The 23,763-nt window shown below is 43.3% G+C and overlaps 1 protein-coding gene across 1 annotated transcript in view; it reads right to left on the bottom strand.

Annotated features, from left to right (window-relative positions):
• The window catches only part of INTS4 (integrator complex subunit 4), a 51,932-nt gene that overhangs the window by 18,112 nt on the left and 10,057 nt on the right, over positions 1-23,763 (bottom strand). The window contains exons 5-16 of the mRNA XM_065408131.1: positions 22,434-22,619; positions 20,952-21,002; positions 19,488-19,576; positions 19,042-19,162; positions 18,235-18,306; positions 16,997-17,171; positions 14,262-14,467; positions 12,468-12,610; positions 8,229-8,344; positions 6,424-6,557; positions 5,457-5,614; positions 1,009-1,102 (exon numbers count right to left, since the gene is read on the bottom strand). Of these exons, the coding sequence (XP_065264203.1) occupies positions 1,009-1,102; positions 5,457-5,614; positions 6,424-6,557; positions 8,229-8,344; positions 12,468-12,610; positions 14,262-14,467; positions 16,997-17,171; positions 18,235-18,306; positions 19,042-19,162; positions 19,488-19,576; positions 20,952-21,002; positions 22,434-22,619 (1,545 nt within the window). The remainder of the gene's footprint in view (positions 1-1,008; positions 1,103-5,456; positions 5,615-6,423; positions 6,558-8,228; positions 8,345-12,467; positions 12,611-14,261; positions 14,468-16,996; positions 17,172-18,234; positions 18,307-19,041; positions 19,163-19,487; positions 19,577-20,951; positions 21,003-22,433; positions 22,620-23,763) is intronic.

The raw sequence follows: 23,763 nt of genomic DNA, 5'->3' as shown, positions 1-23,763 counted from the left end.
TTTTGCATAGATAAAGTGGCCCAACAGTCACCTTAGATTTTGGGGAACTAGCTTGCTTAAGAGAAAAGTTGGCATAAAATGAGATGAGGCAACCGTAGGAATACGGAACTGATATTAAGCTTGGATATTTTAGGATAGGATCGTTGGTAGATATTTAACCACAAACTTGCTTTAGCAATATGGTAATGAGCATATAGGGATTAATATGTTAGCCTACCAGGTAAAGGAACCCCACTATTATGAGGGCGAGGAAGTTGGATATGGACAGAGGAGACTGGGTACTTATATGAATATTCATGGTGCATCCCTGGCTCTATATAAGCAAGAACCCACATGAAGAGGAAGCTAGCCCTCCACCCTTCAATATTTTAGTGCTATAATCTATCACCTATCTTCAAGCATTAGGGATCCAGTCCATCGGACCCATTTGGCATGCCAGAAACAGGGCTTGTCCTTTGTCTCTTACCACTTTCTTGGAGATCTGGTGGTATGCGTATATAAGCCTGTGAACATATGCTATACAAGAGATAACATTTAAGATCTCTCTAATACTCTATTAATGCTATTGCTTTGGGGCTTTCCTTTCTCTAGTAACTGTATTAATAAAGATGGTTAAGGTTGTGTTTTGCTGTGTGTGTGTGAGTGCCCTGGCCATACACCCCAGAGTTCCCTATAAGATACTGAACTGGTCAATTTTGATTCTGTTGTATCTGATTCTGGGGCAAGAACCTTAGTACACTCCTCTCATTAAATGAGTCCCACTGGCAACCATTACAGGATCAGGCTACAAAACTCAAGAGCCCTTTACTTCCAGTCCTGTGCTCAGAGCACCACTGGATCCACGATTTCACATAAATCACTTTTCCTAAAGCAGCCTTCGTAAGTGGTTAGACTCACTAGCACACATGAAATATGGTAAGTGCAAGATTTGCCCAGCACTGCGCTGGCAAACACACACAGCCAATTACAACAGGATTCTAGGCCCTAGGAACACAGATGAAGCCTAACCTTGATGAGGAGCAGCTGACACCGAAGGTAAGTTGCGGAGAAGTCTGCCACCCCTGCCAGTTCTGACTGAAGTTCTCCAAGCCTCTGAAGGTCACTGGAGAAAATAAGAGAAAATGCAAAATTCAGATACCTTAAACCACCACCATAAAGCACTGTAAAAATGTCAATTTTAACACATTCCAAATCCTGCAGCAGTGGCAAGGCCGAAGTTACCTATTTCTGTATTTTACCTCTGCCCACCCCTATAACCACCCCAATTAACAGCAGCAAAACATGCATGGCAGAACAGCCTGCACCTGGGGACCTTTTAGCTTCTCTCCCCTTCTTGTAGGCTGATCTGAGCAGCAGTTAATCTGTCATCCTGCATTACTCTGCATCCCTATGGGAACCATACAGCATGGTGGCTCCAGATTTAACGCAAACACTCCAGATGTTTGTAGAGCAGCAAACAACCAACTTGTATTAAACTGCTGGGAAATCTTTCTTCTGATGCTAGATAGAAGGGATAGCTTAGAACATACTGGATTCATATAGCCAATTATATTTGGAACACAGCTGCATTTCTGAAATACAACTTATTTTGTAAGTCTGATGCAGGGGTCGACAACCTTTCAGAAGTGGTGTGTCGAGTCTTCATTTATTCACTCTAATTTAAGGTTTTGCGTGCCAGTCATACATTTTAACATTTTTAGAAGGTCTCTCTCTATAAGTCTATATTATATAACTAAACGATTGTTGTATGTAAAGTAAATAAGGTTTTTAAAATGTTTAAGAAGCTTCATTTAAAATTAAATTAAAATGCAGAGCGCCCCAGACTGGTGGCCAGGACCCGGGCAGTGTGAGTGCCACTGAAAATCAGCTCGCGTGCCACTTTCGGCACACGTGCCATAAATTGCCTACCCCTGGCTGATGTATAGTTTACAAGAGCCGGTTACTTAATGCAACACACAACAGGTAATTGCTCAAATACCAGTAGAGCAATCAGCCACACCCATGCCTAGATTATGCTGACAGGGCAAACTAAGGGCACATCTACAACACATTTTGTTTAGATAAACTGGGGTGTAAATTTACCCCATACAAGCCTACCATGCACTAAATGTCAGCGTGGACACTGCTAATGTGCATAACAGTTCATTAGTGCACTTTAATCTACTCTTGTTTCAAAGTGGGATAGATCAAAGCACATTAATGAACTTTTAGAGTGCGTCAGCAGGATCCTCAGGGACACTTAGTGTGTGGAAGATTCACACCCCAGCTTGCTGTGAATTAAATGTTTATGTAAACAAACCCTAACTGAATATGCAGAGTTTTACTACTCCAGTTTGTGTGGAATTTTAAACAAAATCTGGGTTTCTATTAAAAAAAGAAATCTTATCTTCAGTTCTGTAGAAATCAGAGATACAAAATACAGAGTCCGCCTTCTAATTTTTCATTCTGCATTTTGCTTTGTAATTTAGTCTTTCCAGTTGTTTTTTTAAATCATTGTGTTGGTTTCTTGCATCCCCCTGCTGTAGGTATGTCTGTGCAAAGGGTCTGAAAGAATCCCGATCTTTGTACCCAGAGAAGCTACTTCCTAATCAGAGGGGCAGCTTCTTCCTTAGATGCAACTGCAAGAAAGCCAATTTGGGGTTTACACAGCCAGTCAAGTTCACCCTTCTCCTTGGGAAGGGAGGGGTAAAAGGAGAAGAACTGCAGACTCCTTACTGTCCAGTCATCATGTCACGCTCAATTTGTCCCCAACATCCTAATGGGAGGGGAGGGAGCTCTTCCCTGGCTAAGAATCAGCCAAATAATAGAAGACCATCTTCAAAGCTTCTGTGGTTGACAATTCCATACTTATTTCTGTATAAACATTATTAAGCCTCCACACCCTTGCAAGGTAAGCATGATCCCCACTGTACAGATAGAGAAACTGAGGCAGAGATATCAGAGATGTTAAGTGACTGGCTCAAAAACCTGTGATACCTCCACTCTCAGTCATGTGCTCTAAGCACTAGGGAATACCACCTCACTGGGCTGAAAGGAAAATTGCTTCCCCAGCTACCAGTAATTACAAGAAAGGAGGAAGCCTACTGCTAGGAACTCTTTCTACCCCTCCCCACCCAACAGTCACGGTAGCAGCATCTTGTCCACCCCCAAAATTTGTTTCAATATATTTTAAAAAGCACAGAAGTCCCTCCCTCCCTCCCAAAAAAGCCGAAGGGCAAGGAGTTTAGTACAGTCCTTGGACTGCAGTACTGCCTGTAGTCGCAGAAGAAAGGCAGATATGGAGATAATTTACATGAATTCCCAATGCACAGCTGTGCTGTCTCCTGAGTAAGCTGTCTCTTTGCACAAGCTGTACATGTGGCCCTCTGCCACACACACCCCCCAGAAGTGCGTCTTGTTGCCAGCTTAGGGAAGCATTCACAGCTCCTATGAGCTTTCCATAGCTGTTTTGTGCTTCAGAGATTTCAGATGTTCTGCTAAGAAATCACCTGCATACAGCCACAACATTTAGTGCCTAAAACATTCCCAAGACAATTTTTATTCTGTGTGCAGTAGTTTCTGAACAGCTGGGGACCAGAAACGCATCATCCACCTTTCACACTCATGTTTTAAATAATGAATACCACATAGTTGATTCCTTACAGTGAGTAGCTGTAAAGGTGATTTATGGCTACAAGTACAGCAAAGATAAGTTGGGAGAGAAAATAAACCTGTATGGAATGCTGCATCCACATTTGAGATCTTTTTCATTGCATTGTCCAGTACTTTCCTGCCACTCAACTAAGGATCCTTTTCCTGTCCAGGAGACAAGGCACACGGGAAAAAATTCTTTCCAAGTCTTTTGTTCATGCAAATCAATCAATCAGTAGATGAATTGGAAATGGAAAAGGCAGCACAAAACCTTCATTTAAAAGCCATACTGAATCCTTATCTATACAAAGCAGACTGTGGTGCATAATAACGTTGCCTATTTGGGGGAAAATCTCTCCTGTGAATTTAGTATGGGTGAAAAGGACCAGACTATTTGACGATTGGGACTGGTGGGCAGAACCCACCAAGCAGTGGAAATCTATACCCTCCAGTGAGTGAGGGGTCACAGAACTCAGAAATCAATGGAGTATAGGGGACAAAAATTGAACAAAAGGGAACAGGTGTGCAAGTCACAGGGTCAAAATGAGTGATCCAGAGTGGGCCACCGAGCAAAGAACCCATGGATATTATTGACCGTCCTAGAGACGAAAGTCCTATTTATCCCCTGCCTGCAGAGCCAGATTAACTCTCCTGTGGGCCCAGGGCTATTAGATTTTGTGGGGCCCCTGGGGGTTTGGAGTGGGCTCAGGGCTGGGGTGCGGGAGGGGTGCAGCTCCAGCTGGGGGGGGGGGGGGGGGGCTCTGGGTTGGGGCCAGGGCTGGGACAGGGGGTTAGGGTGCAGTAGGAGGTTCAGGGTGCAGGCTCTGGGTGGGAGTTTGGGGGCAGGAGGGGCCTCAGGGCTGGGACAGGGGGTTGTGGTGCAGGAGGTGGCTCTGGGCTGGGGTGGGAGTGCAGGAGGGGGGTGCGGGGTGCACGCTCCGGCTAGGAGGCGCTTACCTCGGGTGGCTCCTGGTCAGCAGTGCAGCAAGGCTAAGGCAGGATTCCTGCCTGCCCTGGCTCCGCGCTGCTCTGCTCCCTGAGGTGACTGGCATGTCCGGCCCCTAGGCAGAGGGGCCAGGCCGTTCTGCACGATGCACACTGCCCGTGCCTGCAAGCACCGCCCCCGCAACTCCCATTGGCTGCGGTACCTAGCCAAAGGGAGCTGCAGAGCCGGTGCTAGGGGCAGCGCGCAGAGATTCCCTGAACGCCCCTCGCCTAGGGGCCGCAGGGGCACATCGGTGAGCCGGTGCTTGCAGCTCCAGCCCGGGGGGCGCTGAGGCTCGGGGACTGGTGTCCAGCGGCACGGAGACATGCCGCGGGCCGGATGAAAAGAAGCAGCGGGCCGCATCCGGCCCATGGGCCTGCGAGGCCCCCTTAGCCTGAGACCCTGGGCTGCAGCCCCTAAAGCCCCTGCATTAATCTGGCCCTGCCTGTCTGTGCTGCTCCTGTTCTGTGAAGTGCAAGTTTCCCCAACGTTATCCTGTCCTGGAAGGACCTCCTCTCTAAATACAAGTTGGTAGTTCTCTCTACATGCCTGTTAAAGCTATGGCCCCTATTGAGACTGTCACAGGTGTCAACTGCAACTGAACAGAAATAGGTCTGGGACCACCCATTTCACTTCATATGGGCCTAATCTTGTTCACAACATTCTCTTCAGAAGGTTCAGTCTAAGAGCCCAAACTGGGAAATGAAACAACATCTAGAACCACAGTAGACATTTCAGAAAGCTGGGAACTATAACAATTCTCCTGACAATGATTAATAATAATACTTAGCTCTTATTTTCACCACTAGATCTCAAAACACTTAAAAGTACACAGCCTTACCGAATGGTGAATTCAAGCAGCTCCTGTGTGCTCTGTGGGTCTAGGTGCTGAAGGTTGTAAACTCTCTCAAGACTCTGCTGCAGGAACTGCTGGGAAGGATCTTCATGAGGGGTAACGCTGGGGGAAACAGGGGAGGATACTAGTTTTCTACCTGGCAACTGAGCAAAAAGGAAAACAACAAACAAAAACAAAAAAGCTAAATCAAGATGACAAAATTCACTTGGTCACAATTTTGTGTGTCACCATTTAAACAAGAATTCTACAAAGTGGGAACTACAACATACTTTTCTAGTTCAGAATTTGCATCAACACCTTCAGTTTCACATCTTCATTATACAAACACTTTGCAGTTCTAGAGACCCCGCCCCATCCAAGGATCTCAATGCACTCTACCATTAAACTTCAACCCCTGAGAAGGCAGCATCCCCATCTATAAAACAGGGATAGTGACGCACAGTGCTGTTAAAGTGTCTTTGCCAAGATCACACACGGTGAAATTCTCCACCATGTAGAGGGGGCACACTAGGCCAATGGGGTATGGGGGCATACAGCTTGACGGGGCAATCCTACCCATAAGCACAGGGCTTAAGTGGAACTGATGTCAAGCAGAGGCCTTGTTGCAGGTCCTCTGCAAAGGGGTGAATTTCACCCAGGTGCTGCAGAGTAGTGAAAAGAACTAAGGAGTCCTGCCTCCTAGTCACCTTTTCTATCCTCTAGATTATACTCGTCTCTTTTATATGGAAAAATAAGTTGATTATTCTCTCAGACACCCCAAAATATTACAAAATTCACACTGTAATGAGTTAATATTTCACTACACACACTTCACAAATACAGCAGCATTCACCCCCGAGGGAAAACCAGTCTTCCGAAAACAAAAAGTTACACCAGTGGCGAGTGAACAATGTTCTCACTAAATATTCACAGCAACTGAGAGAATGATTGGTTACCCCCAAAAACAACTTACTCTCAATGGAGGGACAAGATGAGAGAGACTGTCACGAAGATAGGCGTAGTGTCTGAAAGTATGATCCGAGAACAGCGCTGGCATTGTTGGGCAAGTTTTAGCAGCATTAAAAATGAGGACCAGAACAGCAATATCTATTGAAGTGGGATGTTAAGGAAAAAATTGTCATTTTCAGATTCCTCCTGGGTAGCAAGTTAAAGAAACACTGGACACTTCCTTTGCTGGAGATTATTTATAACGTTCTGTACAACAGGAGAAGAATGCGGAGCAAAAAATCAAAACAGCTCTCTGCCTAGATACTAGGTACACCTCTACCCCGATATAACGCGACCCGATAGAACACAAATTTGGATATAACGCGGTAAAGCAGTGCTCCGGGGGTGGGGGGGGGCAGGGGGGCTGCGCACTCCAGCGGATCAAAGCAAGTTCGATATAACGTGGTTTCACCTATAATGCGGTAAGATTTTTTGGCTCCCGAGGACAGTGTTATATCGGGGTAGAGGTGTACTACATTACAGTATGCTCCACTGACAGACTGGTGCAAGGACACCACCAGCATCAACCAGTTAAAGTTAGGAAGTAACGTGAAGAAGATTTTGTAAACTAACATATTTTGGACTGGAGTAAGAGAAACAATTTAACTCAAATGGAGTCCTCTTTACTCAACTTTCTCCAAGCCTTTACTCAAAAGGACAAATGTATTCAATTAATTGCATTAGCCATCTGGTTAGGTGTAAACCCCTCCTTACATTCAATTCAGATTCTCTTCAATTCCTAAAAGGGTTTATTCTAGTTATATTTGCACAGGAAGCTCTGGTGGACGGTGCACGGGACAGAAACTATACTTCACAGAAGTAGAGAGGGGAGAGAGTAGTTCCAGTGTAACTGTTCTCAGGCATTTTAAACAAAATTGTGTGTGCGCGATTACAGAGATGAGCAGTGAGGAGAATGAACAGAAGAAAAATATAATTTTAAATTTCTATAGCATCTTCCTTTGCCAACGATGATGATTATGACGATAACACTTAGCACATAGAGTGCTTTAGATGTCCCAGTGCAAACATTAACTTATTCAAGATTTAGGAGAGAAACCAAAGTGCCCCACAAACTATAAACTTATATTTCCACTATAATTTAGCCACTTCTGGAGTGAAAGACAGCAGTCAACCAGAACTGCAGAACAGTGGAAGAAGGGGAAGTTTTAGTTAAACGCTCCATGGCACACCCTCCGCTCACTGAAAGGGCTAACGGATCTTTAAGGTTCATGCAGACTTTGATCTTTAAAGGACTTATCTGTCAGACACACACACAACAAATTGCAAGGTACCTAGCTTATTCACCTCAGAGGGATAAAGGACTAATTTGATCCTGCTGGCATTTGAACTAGGCAACATAGTTATTCCAAAACCTGACCCCACCATTGGATGGGTAATAAAACAGAGTAGAACAATGGACACTGAAATAGCTGAAGTAATATCTTTTATCGGACCAACTTCTGTTGGTGAGAGAGAGAGAGACGCTTTCCAGCTTACACACAGCTCTTCTTCAGGTCTGGGACACTAACTAACCTGAAAGCTTGTCTCTCACACCAACAGAAGTTGCTCCAATAAAAGATTATCATCACCCACCTTGTCTCTCTAATACCCTGGGACCAGCATGGCTACACCAACACTGCATACTGAAATAGCTGTAAGAGTTTACATCTGAAGCAGTATAATTATCTGATTATTAGAAAAATACGTATAATTATTCTACCAAGTCAGCAAGGACTTTTTGTCAGACAGAAAAAAAAAAAAAAAGGATACAGGCTGGGTCGTCCATGTCAGGTTCTGGGGTGTCAAAAAACGGATGTGTACTCAGCAGCTCTGGGACCAGTGGAAGCACCAGAGTAGGATGCCTGCAGCCCAGGAACTTTAAGCACCTGAAAATACACAGGTTAAGAACATTTCTGAGTAAAGGAAGATTTAACAGAACAGTGGTGTTATTAATACTATTTCATATTTATATTACAATAGCCCCGAGAGGCCCCAATCAGAATCAGGGCCCCAGAGAGTTAGGCACTGCGCATACACATCCAATGACAGTCTGAAGAACTAACAGTCGTAGTTTTGCTGCACCCCATCAAATGCTAATGAAACTGAAAATATAGCTTGAAAAACATAATTAGAAAAAAGAGGGAGCAACAATTAACACAGTCTACTTAAATTGTAATCACTTTGGGAGTAGGAACCTGTCTTGCTGCAAAATACCAAACACACTTTGGGGTGCTATGTTACAAATTAATAACCATGCCACCTTTACCAATCTTTTCTTTTCTTTTTTGTTAAATATCCAGAATATGGTGTAAGAGGCTTTTGGAAAAAGCAGTTTAAAATAAATGCTTCTAAGCGTCAAAAAAAAGTTCAATCTGAATCCACATTTTCTATAGTAATAACTTGCTTGTTGCTTCTCATTTTAAAAAATGAGAAGCATACTCTCTTGGGTATTGTACATGAAAATCAATGTTTGCTATGGAGCTCAAGTAGAACCCTCTCCACGCCCAAAAGCACAGTGTGCCCATAAACAATATAGCTGTCAACTGGTATAATAGGATCCAAAAACCAAGGTAACAAAGCCAATATTTAGTAGAATCTTTTAAGTAACCAGAAATATATGGTTTAGTAGAGGTTAGTTTTTAGGCTGAACTAAACTGTACTGGAAACCATGTGAATGCTTTAAAGTGGTTGTTTATAATTTGGTCACTAGGATGGTCCTTAGTGAGGTTCTCCTTTATGCAAGCAGACAAGCACATATGCAGGTACAAAAACCAGTTACCCTCTCGTAACTGTTGTTCTTCAAGATGTGTTCACGTCCATTCCAATCAGATGCGTGCGCGTTGCGTGCACAGTCGTCAGAAAGTTTTCCCTTAGCAGCTCCCATCCGGTCAGCTGTGGAGCTCCCTGGAGTGGCGCCTTCATGGCGCTCAATATATGACCCTGCCGACCTGGCCCCTCCTCAGTTCCTTCTTGCCGGCTACTCCGACAGAGGGGTGGAGGGTGGGTATTGGAACGGACATGGGCAACATCTCAAAAAACAGCAGTTACGAGAAGGTGAGTAATCGTTTTTTCTTCTTCAAGTGCTTGCTCGTGTCAATTCCAATCAGGTGACTCCCAAGCTCTACACTGGAAGTGGGGTTGGAGTTAAGGAATCGCTGATTGGAGCACCGCTCTGACGAATGCTGCATCATCTCTGGCATGCTGGGTAATAGCATAATGAGAGGTGAACATATGCACCAAGGACCACGTTGCTGCCCTGCAAATTTCTTGTATCAGGACTTGGGCCAGGAATGCCACTGATGAGGCCTGTACCCTCGTGGAATGTGCCGTAAGTGCCGGGGCTGGGATCTTGACCAGCTCGTAGCATGTGCAGATACAGGATGTGACCCAGGAAGATATTCTTTGAGATGAAACCGGGAGTCCTTTCATTCGGTCTGCTACCGCTATGAACAGCTGGTTTGACTTCCTGAACGGCTTAGTGCACTAGATGTAGAATGCTAGCGCTCGCCGAATGTCCAATGAGTGTAGCCTCTGCTCACGGCTACTGGCATGAGGCTTAGGATAGAAGACAGGTAGAAAAATGTCTTGGCTAGTATGAAAGAGTGACACTACCTTGGAAGGAAGGCTGGGTGAGGCGTGAGTTGCACCTTATCCTTGTGGAAGACAGTGTAGGGTGGCTCAGAGGTAAGGGCCTTTAGCTCTGACACCCTCTTAGCTGATGTGATGGCCACCAGGACGGCTACCTTCCACGATAGATAGAGAAGGGAGCAAGTCACTATTGACTCTACCCCCCTGGCGGTGGGCGGGATTGAGGCAAGGGTCTGCCAGAGAGTCTTAATATTGCTCTGGATAATTTTTATTAGTGGCAGAGCTATCCTGGACGGTCCCTCTGGCCGTGGGTCCTGTGGTCAATTGTGGGAGGGCCCAAGGTTGAAGCTCCCACCACCGCTTCATCCGGGGACGAAGATGAGGAGGCCAGAGGTGGTACAGGGTCCTCCTGACCCTCTGGCTCTCTGCCCTCCTCCTGTTCAACATCTGGGGCCCTGTGGCAACCGTAGCCGAGGTGGTAGTAGCCTGGCCTTGCAATAGGTCGTGCCTCGGAGGCGACCTGGGCTGGCTGTGGGGCTTGCGCCAAGGTCACCTCGGAACCACGGGGCGTAGGCCGGTCTTTGGCTATCTGGGATGGTCGGTGCTCCAAGACCACTGAACGGGAGCCCCTGGAAAAGGAGCCCTGGGCTTGTGGTAAGCCCTGGGGGTCCAAAAAGGCCATTGTGCCGGAGGCTGCCACTGGGGGTTGCCATGCCATTGGCGCCTCCCTCCGTCGCTTGTTGGATCTATGCCTTCTGCGACGGGAATAGTGCGAGTCACCATCTGAGTCCAAAGACACGGATCTCGACTGAGATGACCACGGTGAGGCCGCATAGTGCTACGCCGGGGACCTGCGCCATGTTCATAATGCAGGGGCCAGGTGTCGAGATGCCCGGGCCAGGGACTGAAACTGGGAATCCGGTGTTAGGGACTGGTGTCTTAGATCTGTTGCCGGGGAGCGGTGCCAGGGGTATGGTGCTAGTCCTCTCTCAGAGCCGGGGATCGCTGCTGCCCCCTCGTCGGTGCCAGGGAGCGTCATGCCGCTGGTGCCGGGGAACCCTTCGTGGAGTCCGCTGCTGGAGAATGGTGACTTGTGGATGGCGATCTGCAGCGGTGCTGAGGCGAACGGCGCTGGGCCGGAGAGGGTGACTGCCGCATCATGGCCAGCTTGCCTCTAGATGGCCTCTGATCACTGGGGGCTGAGGAGCCGTCATCTCTATCAAGTCTCTGACAGCTTCAAAAGCGTCTGGGGTGGATAGTAGCTCCAACTCCTCCACCTGGCACTGCCCATCCCGGGAGTCGCTGTGCACCGTACTCAACGGTCCATTCATGGGAACCGAAGTCGATGGCGCCGACTCTTGTTGCCTAGACGCCGAGGGCACCTTCACAGGACGCCCTGGTACCGCGTCTGCAGGTCCCGCTGTTTTCTGCACCGTGGAGCGCCCCGTCGGCTTGTCTATGCCACTTGTACAGCATCGGTGAATGTGAGCGGTGCCGGGTTGTCTGTGCCTCCTGCAGTGCCAGACAGCGCCGGTGCAGAGGGTCTCTTAGACTAAAGTCCTTCCTCGGCACCGTGTCACATACCGATGCCGGGGCACTCCATATGGATGCGCTCGGTGCAGGGTCTTGGCAGTCCGCAGCAGACTGGGGACGAAGGGCGGATTCCATGAGCAACTGCTTCAATCGGAAATCTCGCTCCTTTTTAGTGCTGGGGTGGAAAGCCCTGCAGATCTTGCACCTATCTATCTGGTGCGTCTCCCCCAGACATTTCAGACACGAGTTGTGGGGGTCGCTCGTTGGCATAGGTTTGCTGCAGGTTCTGCAGGGTTTAAAGCATTGGGACCGTGGCACGCCCCGGGGCCTAAGGGCGGGGGGGGAGGGTTGGGATACCCCACTCCCAAACCTCACTACATACAATATATACACACTAACAACTAAGACTAACTACAACTAAACTAGGCTAAGCTAACTATATAAAAGAACGCTAAGGGAAGCTCTTGCTAGGCAAGCGACCACAGTTCCAATGACCGTCACTGGCGGTAAGAAGGAACTGAGGAGGGGCCGGGTCGGCTGGGTCATATACTGAGTGCCATGCAGGCGCCACTCCAGGGGGCTCCACAGCCAACCTGACGGGAACGGCTAAGGGAAAACTTTCCGACGACTGTGCACGCTGCGCGCCCACACCTGATTGGAATGGACATGAACAAGCGCTCGAAGAAGAATCTCTATTTCAGATGTCAGTGTGAAAAATGCTTAGTACCACTTCTGTTCAGAATATTTACAGGATAACAAGAAATCATACGAGTAGCAACTGTACCCCCCAGCTAAATAGAACATTAACTGGCTTTAGGGCTTGGTTATTCGAATAAATATGAAAGCTAAAAAAAGTGGACAAGCAGCATGTAGAAAAGCAATACTCACTTCCATATGGACTCTCTGTCCGTAGGATATTTGGTTAGGTTTTTCAACAGCTCCACCAATGCGAGATGAATGCCTTCTTTAGTTGAGACATTGGTGCAGCACAGTAGTTCGTGAAGTGCTTCCCGAATATCTCGGGAGGAATCCTAAAAACCAAGAGCTCTAACTCTTAGCATGCACGTGTATATATACACACACAGACATATATTTGAAATATGTTGATTTTTTTACTTGGCTTGTAGAATTAGTCCCATAGATTCCCTAAATTCAATGGCTATTTCTAGTAGGTTACAGCAAAACCCAGAGGAACGTCAGTCCAGCCCAACTGCTGCAGGCTCTGTGTCTTTTGAACTCAGCCAAGATGTCTCACTTACACATGCGCTGCCTTTCACGGATGAAAACTTTTCTACTCTTCACTCTCTCAAATGAAAATCAGTAGGAGTGGTAAATATACCAAACAGTATCCTCAGGCACAAAGTCTCTCGTAGATATTTAGAGGTGCTGGGTAATTATTGCCTGGCCAAGCAGACGATGGCTGAAAACGACATTTAGCCATTTAGGAAGAAGTGTTCCTTTATTCAGCATTTGAAGCTAGAGCCTGCAGGCCCTTAATCAGGCAAAATTCCCATTCAATGGAAGAAGTTATGCCCCTGGCAGCCTTAAATGGGTTTGCAAAGGTGTCACTGAAGGCCATATTCTGGCCTGCAAAATCTATTACTGGAGATGATGTATGGGATGAACACAGCCAAGCATGATTCTCAGTTCCTAGGTTGAGTTTTCCAGGCTGGCAGTCGGGGGGGGGGGGTGTCTTTTTACTTTTGAACTGCACAAAGCTTGATATTGGAATCCAATGAGACAATAAATATGGAATCCTACAATGTAATTTTTGCATTTACTTTTAAGGCAGAAAAACACTTCAAGAGGCACTTTGCTGCCAGAAGTGTCACCTTTCACATACACCGTAACATGGAGGTCCTATAGCTCTATTTATACAAGTGTTTACTATTGTACCATAGCTGAATTCCAATTTGAAAAATTACATTCTACCTGCCTAAAATACACTCTGTAGTTTCAAATGCACACAGTATTCTTCCTCTTTACCAGTACTTATGCAGTGTTACTGTGTGCTGTTAAAAAGCTTTTGTGTTCTGCTCCAGAGGTGGCTGCATTTCAGTGGTAGATTTTTTTTCTTTTATTTACGATTTGCTGAACACTAACACCATGAGAAGAAACAGAAGCCCTGACGTTAAGAATCTCAGTCTAACTAAACAAAGATAGTACAATAGGTGATCAAAGGGTGGAAGTATCACAGGGCTGTGCAGAATGTTCGGTGTTGGTCTTGTTTTTTTTTTAAATAAAATAACACTGCTGAGTGGACAAAGCTTCACAAAGAAAGTGGGTTCTAAGGAGGGACTTGAGAGAGACGATGAAAACATCACATGCAAGGTCAGGCATAGGGATCGCAAGGAAAGTATTAGCCAAAGTGCTCGGAAACCCTTCAGGATCAGAGATGCTATATAAAGCATCAATTATCACATTTCAGCTGGCATAACATGAATGATAAATCAGCGTAGAAATACAAACAACAAAAAAAGATGTAGGACTAAATTTTCAAACATGATTAGTGATTTTAGGTGCCTTGATTTTTGGGTATCCAACTTTAGCTTTTTTGACAGTTTAGACCATACTCTGTATCAGCATATATCTTGACTTTTCATACAAAAAAATCAAAGGTAATAAATTCTAGGAGATCAAAGACAATGACCATGGGAAGCTCTTTCCAAAGAGAACACTTGCCTCCAAGACAGCTAGCACGGTATCGAGCTGGTCCTCTCGCAGCGTTATGTTGTTGGAGATTTTTCTCATCGTGTGTATCGACTGCAATCTTACCTCTTCGATCTCATCATTAAACATGTCTACTAGAAAATCAAGACACTTCTCTGCAAAAGATGGTGAAGACTGAGCCAGCATACAGAGGGCCTCAACTGCAGCAATCCGAACCTCTGAAAGAAGGAAAAAAATCTTATTTGGGGTTATTTTTAATACTGGTCAAAAGCTATATCACCTAGTGGCCAGACCTCAAGCTATGCAAGGGTAAGAATTTTGATAGGAGACCACTAAGGAAAATCTAGACACAGCTCTGGTGATTCAGTTAGGTATCATTCACTCCAGTTCTGAACAGCACAAACTACCATTTGAAGTGACACTGAAGGTATTTTCAGGTGGGAAATAAAAAAAAGTTTATTATTAGAGAGCCATGACGTGTTTTGCAGGAATAGGGGTTTGGATAATTACATTCTGCCTCCCTGTAGTCTTCCTGCCATTTCAATTGTCTAGAGTGTTCTTCACATCCTTCCTTCACTTGCTGTGTAGTTCTCTACAAACGTTACATTTCACCCCAGGGTGACTGTGTTTCAATAGCAGAAGAAGTGAACCCTGCAGTGGTTCTCAAACTGTGGGTTGGGATCCCAAAGTGGGTTGCAACCCCGTTTTAATTGGGTCGCCAGGGCTGGCTTAGACTTGCTGGGGTTCGGGGCCAAAGCCCAAGCCTGAGGGCTCGGGTTACAGGCTCCCTGCCTGGGTCCCCCGGCCAGGGGAAGTGGGGGCTTTGACTTTGCCCCTCCCCCGGGGTGACGGGGCTTGGGTGGCTCAGGCTTCGGTCCCCCCTCATGGGGTCCTGTAGTAATTTTTGTTGTCAGAAGGGGGTCACTGTGCAATGAAGTTTGAGAACCCTTTGTTTAGAGCTGTGTGATCTCTCAGAAGGGAAGAGGTACCATGTGAATGATTAATATGCATGTTATTGGAAAGACCTGAAGGGATAGCCAAACAGCCAACGTGTATTCATGCTGTAAAAAACACTGTAGGTATTTGAAGTACCTCCACATGTAATTCACTAAATGAAGGCAAAAGACTCTCTCATCTAGTTTCTGCAAGCTTTTGTGAATGGCGATCATAAAAACGACAGAACCAAATCTGACATGTTATAAGATATTTCAATTTTTCATCCAAAAAAGCTCAGCTTGAAAACACTGAATTAAAACTTGCAAATGTAGCATGTTAGGCCTATTGTTCTTGAAAAACATGGTGTAATTCCTGATGCCTCTGATTAACTGGAAAAAATACTATCACAGAAAGATGTCTGCTTATTTATAGATCCTTTCCCCTCATCCACCAACCTACTCACTACAATCAAGGCAGCAGAGATTAAAACACATTTCATTGATACTGCTCTGACAAGGCAGACTAAGATACAGATTAAAAATCAGTGCATGGGAAGGCTGCAATGCTGTGTATAAGGTGGGATTGTAGCCAGTAGCACTAAAGTGCAGTAATGGTCAGAGGGGTGACTGTGTAAATAATTAATTTCCACATCAGTTCACCAGATCTGTGTGTATTCTAAGTCAATCATTCTTCATTGATAGAAATGCTACCTTTGGCAGAGTAAAAAATCTATGTGACAGCAAGTTGGATATTGTGGTATGGAAATCAGAATGGTTCCACGTGAAAAATCTTTATTATTAAGCCAGAAAGAACCAAGGTTATTTTTCACATCCCAGAAAGATTTTTACAAAAACATCACGTAATTTTAATTGCAAATTGAGCAAGCCTAATACAGAACTCATAGAGCAATGTGTTACAGAGTGATTTTACAGAGATACTTTTTAGAGCACACCCTGTACTTTCTAATGTCGCTCCATCCATGCGATAAATTTTGAAAGCAACAATCAGCAACTACAGCTCATAGAAATTTTCATCTTCAAGGCACTTCACTAACATTAACCCTCTCAATAGCCCCATGGAGATACAAGGAGTAAGAATTATTCCCAATTCACAGATGGGGAAGCTGGGGCAGAGAGGTGAAGTGACCTTGGTGAGTCCCATCAACAAGGTCAGTGTCATTGTCATAGCCAAGTTTGGAACTCCAGGGCTTGGGTCCCAATGTTGTGCTCCAAACTACAGCTGGCCAACTCTGTTAAAACTATTTCCAGTGAGAGAGGACAAACATGTTTAAATTGTTGTAAGATTAACGTAGTTTCCCCTTTCTCTAGACTCTAGAGAATCTGTCCACTTCCAGCAATTAAAATTTCCAATTTAGGACCCAATCTAGCTTACTGAAGTCAATAAAAACACATCCAGTGGGAGCTGGATCTGGTCCCTGAACAATAGAAGTAGACACTCTTTCCCCCACACATGTACCTAAATTAACTGCTTATAAAAAATGATTGATTTCAGGGTACCCTAATACAGAATGCTTTGCCTGTCCAAAGTGCTGAGCTAACATTAATTCAGTCTTGCAAAGTCATGAATATTTACCAACTGGGAACAAAATCTACTTGCTCACCCTCACCGAGATGGTAATGAAAAAAAAAAAAAAAAGCCTTGCAATATATTAGTCACTTGTTTTTAAAAAAAAAAAAAAAAGATCTGTTCCAGGCAACATGAATTTTGGAAGGCTACATTATCCAGTATGTTAGCAACTTTACATTCAAATCCTCCTTTCTTTGGCTGCCACATACAAAGTTAACACTCACCATACATTTCATCTTCCAGGCCATGAACAAAAGCCCCACAAGCTCCCGATTCAATCAAGTTCACAGCGCCTGTGTCTATTTCTTCTTTGGGCGCATCGTCTCCCCATTTTCTGCCACTTGAAAACTCCCCAGAGCTGTAAAGCTCTTTGGCTCGTTCGTGTGCAGTGTGCTTCCGCTGTGAAAACAAATATTATGATTGATTACAACCCAGATGTACCATAAAGGCTATTCCATTCTAAAGGAACTATTGGTGCATTAACTGACGTGCTCTGGTTCCAGAACAAGGTTATAGCAAGAGGCTTCAACACGGATAGGAGGAAGAGATGTAATTGCGGAGAGACATGAACACTATCCTCCTCTTATGTGAAAAATTACTCAATATTTTGTGCTTTGTTTTCACTGGGAAAAGAATGATATCTAACGTGGTTTAATTAACATATCGTTAAACACGATTCTTTGGTTACCCCTGTTAAATTGCAGTTAAGCCCTACCACTTTAACATGACTGTCTGTCTATATTAGATACTAACTAGCATTAAACCATGTGTTAATCAAAATGTCTGCACATTTCCTAACACACTTCATTTGCCCAGTGCAGACAAAGCCTTACATTCACTTTCCATCCAACCAAGGATCTCAATACACTTTAAAAACATTAATGAATTTAGCCCCATCATCCTTGTAAGATACAGATGAGTTATCCCATTTTGTAGATGGAAAAATTGAGCCAAAGAGAAGAAGGATTTTGCCCAAGGTCACTATATGAATCAACTATAAAGTCAGGGTAAAAAAAAAAAAAGAGTCCCAATTCTAAGCATTAAGTCATTTGAAATGACTGCCAAGGAGATCCTGTAAGATCTTGTACTATAGCATGTTCCCAAAAGTGGAACACAATCTTTCTGTTCACAATAAATAAGAGAGAAGCTCTAAAACAAGATGGTGTCAAGATGGCATGCTAATCCCACTCTCTCCTCAATGAAACCTCAACAGCCTCAGGAGTGATTTATTACAAGAACACAAAAGCTAATGAAGCAGTTTAGGCTTCATTTTCTGTTAGATTAAAGTCAACCTGTCACAATCAATCAACTCTCAATTGCCCTGAGGCATGGAAAAGATAAACAAGTATGTTTGACATTAACATACCTGTTGTGCAATTTGAGTATGCTGGGGGGGGGGGGGGGGGGGAGGGGAGAGAGAGAGAGAAAGAGGACAAAATAATAAAATACAAGGTTTATGTACCCTCAAATCTGACATCAGCTTCTTGTCAAGTGTCTGCTCCAAGAAATGGGAACTAACTTGCTGCATAGATCCCTGAAGAAAAAACAAAAACAAACAAAAAACACATTATGTGAAGAACCAAGATGGTTATGAATGTAAGGCAATAGAATCTGCTAAGTGACACACCCCAGCACAGCGACCACTCATTTCTGTATTTCAAGGGGTTTATATAGTGCTCATCATTGCAGTATATAGGAGCTTTTAAGAGTTTACGAGTGTCCGCATATAAATTCATCACAACACCCCACTCTCTATCTATAGGTTTCAGAGTAGCAGCCGTGTTAGTCTGTATCCGCAAAAAGAACAGGCGTACTTGTGGCACCTTAGAGACTAACAAATTATGCTCAAATAAATGTGTTAGTCTCTAAGGTGCCACAAGTACTCCTGTTCTCCATCTATAGTTGGTCCTAGCTAGGGATCTAAAAACCTGGCTTTGAAGTTGGGGGCCATAAATGAGATTTTGGTTGTGCTGAGGAGTCCATTCCGCGCAGAGGAAGGAACAGCTGTGAATCCCCAGCTGGGAAGCTATTTTCTAATGGATCTGCATCTATGCTAGCTCCACCTCTCCCCTCAAAACTGCCTTGAAATTTTGGCAGAAATCAATTGATCTAGACACTGACATCATACACAGTATCAACCAGCAAATCCAGTAAACAAAAGTCAGAACATTAATGCTCTCCTCACATCCTTCTTTCCCAAACATAGGCAAAAAAGGCAACATACTGTGACCTTCTACCAAGAGGACATAAGAATAACAAGGAAACTTACCAACAGTTTAGCAGCTTGCACTCTAACAACCCATGAGCCATCACTGACCATGTGACATATTTTTCCAAATGCATCATTAACTAAGCGAATTTCTTCATTGGAAGAAGGAATTGGTACAATGCTGAATAAGACAAAGGCACACAATATAAATCACTGTGCTGAGACTTTGCCATGAAGGATAACACATTTTATACAAAGGCCAATGAAATAAACAGTGCTGTACTACTACTATATAACATAAGGAATCTTAGGAACAAAACAAAAAAAAAAAATGTCATCTAGTCCAACATGTCAACCCCCTTTTGGCTTATCAGGCTATAGGAATTTAATATAGATAGCCTTTCAAACCACTACATAAGGGACTTCTCTAAGACAAAACCTTCAGAACTAGCATGCTTATTCCCTTCCTGTATAACTTCTTAAATCAGTTTGCATACAGCACATACCTCTCAGGATACAGCTGACTGAGGACCCAGATCAACTGAACTGCAGCACTGCGTACCTGTTCATAATCATCTGAGAGCAGTTTGCAAGCCTGAAATGAAGGTTTCCAAATATTAATCTTAAACCCCTGCACCAGGTTTACATTTAAGCTTCCATTAAACTCTCTTACACCTCTACCCCGATATAATGCGACCCGATATAACACGAATTCGGATATAACGCGGTAAAGCAGTGCTCCGGGGGGGCGGGGCTGCGCAATCCGGCGGATCAAAGCAAGTTCAATATAATGCGGTTTCACCTCTAACGCGGTAAGTTTTTTTGGCTCCCAAGGACAGCGTTATATCGGGGTTGAGGTGTATATGATAAAGTACAGATTCTATACCAGCTAGGTCAGGTTAGGAATCAAAATGCATTTGGTTATCTCAACCTAGTCCTACCAGACCTTTGTCCATTACACAAATCCAGTGCAATACTTATCAGATTGGTTAGCTCTGCTCAGGTGAGCTCTAGGACTGGCTGAACTACACAGAGACATGTGAAGAATGTTGCACAGCACCTGTCCTCACTACAACTGACTATGCTCCATATTATTCTCATTTTCATAGGCCTTGATCCTGAAACCTTATCCATGAAGGTAGTCCCCATCCTCATCGGAACATCAATGAAACTATTTAATTCTGTTCAGGTTCTTATACTGTGTTCATCACCATAGCATGAGCACCTTCCAGTAGTACATTAAGCAATGTGACTACACACCTGCCACATGTTGTTTGTTCGCTCATCCTCTCTTCATGTGCAGTGGAGTATCTTGTTTTGGTAGGGTTTCCCCCCGCCCCCCAATAAATATACCTGTTGTTATGAGTTTACATAAGAGAAGGCAGGTAAAAAAAATGCACTTTGCACTAGGAGCAGAAAGTGGAGGGGTTTGTGATGGTGCTTAGCTCTTGGCAGAGTTCATTCCACAGTCTCAATCCCCCGGAGAACGTTCTGTCTCCTGCACAGATGAGCTTTACTCTTCAAGTAGAGAGTTCCATGATGCCAGAGGAGCATAGTGGTCAACCAGGTCTTTGTCCCAGCGCTTCAGTCAGTCTTTTCGATATCCTGGGCCCAGGCCATGGAATGCTTGGAAGACTCTGAATGTGTGCAAGGTTCCACTTGCAAAGATTAGACTGCAGGATCAGGGCCATAATTACTAAAATGCCTCACCTCTTCCGCAACCCTCTCCCTCCTCCAGTAAAAGTAAGCATACCTATCTGGACTACTGTAGCTGAGAAAACTAGGATTTTAAAAAGACTTGCATTTTCAGGCTACCAAAAGCAATGATGCATATAACCTAACTATATGCGCTGAACACAAATTACATCATCTCCACAGCTTCACTATCCTTGAATATACTTCCTTTCCTATTGAACTACTTTGTCACAGAAGCTAAAAAGGAACTTGCACAATATTTAATAAGGCATTACCTGACTGTAAATAGTCTGCTGCAATTTTAATCCTCTTTCATGTAGCTGCAGCTATAAAAAGGAGAAAAAAACAAACAGATGCATTACCACATGGTTTTAAATAAGATAGTCAATTTTCATTGCTATTGTCTCTGCCATTTGATTACCATTGACTTGAATCCCATAATAATTGCTTGCTATAGTAGTTGATTCTCTGCTACATTCAACCATTACATGACCTCTGTTGAATTAAATATTCTCATCTTACTATAATAAATAATTATGTAGACTTTATACTAAAGTTTGTCTCCATCATACTTGGTTTTTACATTAGTGCTTCCAATAACACCATCTTTCTCCAGTCTTTTGAAGAGTTGTGCTTGACAACATGAATTCTCAATAAATTCTTGTCCTGAAAACATTCTCAACTACTGACCCAGCAAAGCTGTAGAAACTTCTCTAGCAACCACAGAGAATTTCTACACGGAATACTGTAGCTCCATATGAGTTTCTGAAGTATAAATAGTAAGATAGAATTATATATGTTCCCTATACATGGGAAGACTATCCGGTAGGCTGTCATCTGAAAGCATTGATCTTTTCTAGACAAGCCTCTGCAGACTACAATTTACAAATGAAGAAAAAATATTAGAACAGTAGCAAAACAGTCATGGACAAGGTTTTTTGGTGCCTCCAAAGAATGCCTTCTGGTCTCAAACCACAGAACGACGGAGGCTTTTGTGCTGTGATAGTAAATTGTCCTGGCAATAAGAGTCTAGATTTGGACATTCAATTTAACCATAAAAAGTCACATGAACACATTTAAAAAAATATCTGTAAAGAAAGTTATTAAAATACAACAGAAGTGGATGGAAAGAGCAGAGGGAGATCCCAACCAGACCCTACTGAAATCCTGTATTAAATGCTGCCTCTTTTTCAGAAGTTTAACACGTGTTAATTTGAATATCCTCCATCCCCACATGGAAACGGGTTTATCTTACTAGCAGTTGCTGAACACCCAGTTAACATGATTACTGAGCACTGCAGAAACACTATTGTTAAGCATAAACTTTCTCTTGGATTTTTCAAGTTACTGAAGTAGTTCTTCTTCCATCAGCAACCTTCGGACGCTATATCCCAACAAGCATTAGTTGGAATGGTCAGTATTGACCATAACCAAAGCTAAAGCAAGGAAAGCATATTTATTGCTAATCAGAATGTGCCTGATTTTGTTATATACACACACCAAAAAATCTGAAGTCACTAAAACGATAAACTTCCAAAATATACATTTATCCTCTACTAATCTATTGTACAAGAATCTGGATATTCCCCTCACGCTAGTTCTAGGCCAATTTAATTGAATCTTGGGTAACTTTAATTCTCACATTTACCACAATGACTTAATAAATCACCTGTTTGAGTTTTTCTGGCTCAATTTACAACCACTTACAAGTTTTCTTGAGTTACTCCTAATACATTTAAGTGTGCAGCAGCATTTACCATAGCTTTTATAGCTGCAGTCCTAACACGAGGGTCCTGGTCATTAAAGTGGTCCCCTATGATCTTCTGGACATCTTTGGTAGCCAGGCTTTCAGCTTCTTTTGTGGCACCTTTTTCCACAGATCCAAGATAGCCAATCAGCTGGAGGCACTTGTTTCTGACACCATGGGACGAGTCCGTCAGATACTGTGTAATGGAATAGAATAAGAAATGTTTTTCTTGGTATTTTATCCTTTCAAGCAGCAAACTATTTCACATGAGATGAAGTCTCCCAAATATTTGTGTTTTGTTTTAAAGTTACAACAGTTTTCAGGGAAAAAAATCCAATAGTAGCTTTCCTTCAAATATTTGATACTTATTTTATTCTATACATTATCAATCCTACAGAATAACAATTTCATGAAGAAGTTTAATCAGAAATTTTACATACACATACATTACAGTTCTCTCCATAGAAAACTGCTTTTTTGGCAACAAATTAAAATAAGCTGTCTCATGGGGCATTATTTTCAAAAGCAGTTGCAGATGTAATTTAGGCAAAATATTGCACATCCTAAGCAGCACACACAAAATGAGTAACTGCTCATGCAGCAAAGATATTTGGCACTTACAACCATCCTCCCCATTTTACAGTTAAGTATCAAAATTGGAATTCAGGAGTTCCTAGTTCCCAGTCTTGTGCTCATACCAAAACTGTCTCAGAGTTTATATGACTTCAGTACCTTCAAAGATACCCTTAAATTTAGTAGTCCTAACAAGGATTCCTGTCCCACAACAGATTGACACTGAAATCAATGAAACATACACTATTAAATCCCTCCCAAAAAAGCATTTTAAAGATCTTTTAGTAGAATACAATTTCTTCTTATATATTCTCCTTCTCTAACACTTTATTAGAGGATTGATCATAAACCAAGGATAAGCAGCATATTTTAAAATTAAATTTAAAGAAGGGGAGTGACTCATTGACTCAGATAATTTTTTCATTAAAATACCAAAAGGGAAATAGGTAATTATGAATAATTTATTAACTCACATGGCAATTCATTCTGTGATTTTTATTCAACACGCTACTCCATGAATAGAATGTACTTTGGTTACAGACATAATTGTAGCAAAGTCAGAATGGTCAAAAGGCTTATTGGTCAAATCAAACTTTAGAGTCGGTATATTTTCTCCCTTTAACAACAAGATTATTTTAGCTATAAACAGACACTGTTTTCTTGAGACGAGATGGGTGTGGTAATATTGTTTATTGGACCAACTTCTGCTAGTGAAAGAGACAAGCTTTCAAGCTTACACAGAGCTCTTTGTTTCTTTTATCTTTACT

This window comes from Emys orbicularis, chromosome 1, assembly GCF_028017835.1.
Source record: "Emys orbicularis isolate rEmyOrb1 chromosome 1, rEmyOrb1.hap1, whole genome shotgun sequence".
Classification (NCBI taxonomy): Eukaryota; Metazoa; Chordata; order Testudines; family Emydidae; genus Emys; species Emys orbicularis.
The sequence above is the reverse complement of the archived record's forward strand: the minus strand, read 5'-3'. Positions and strand labels throughout refer to the sequence as shown.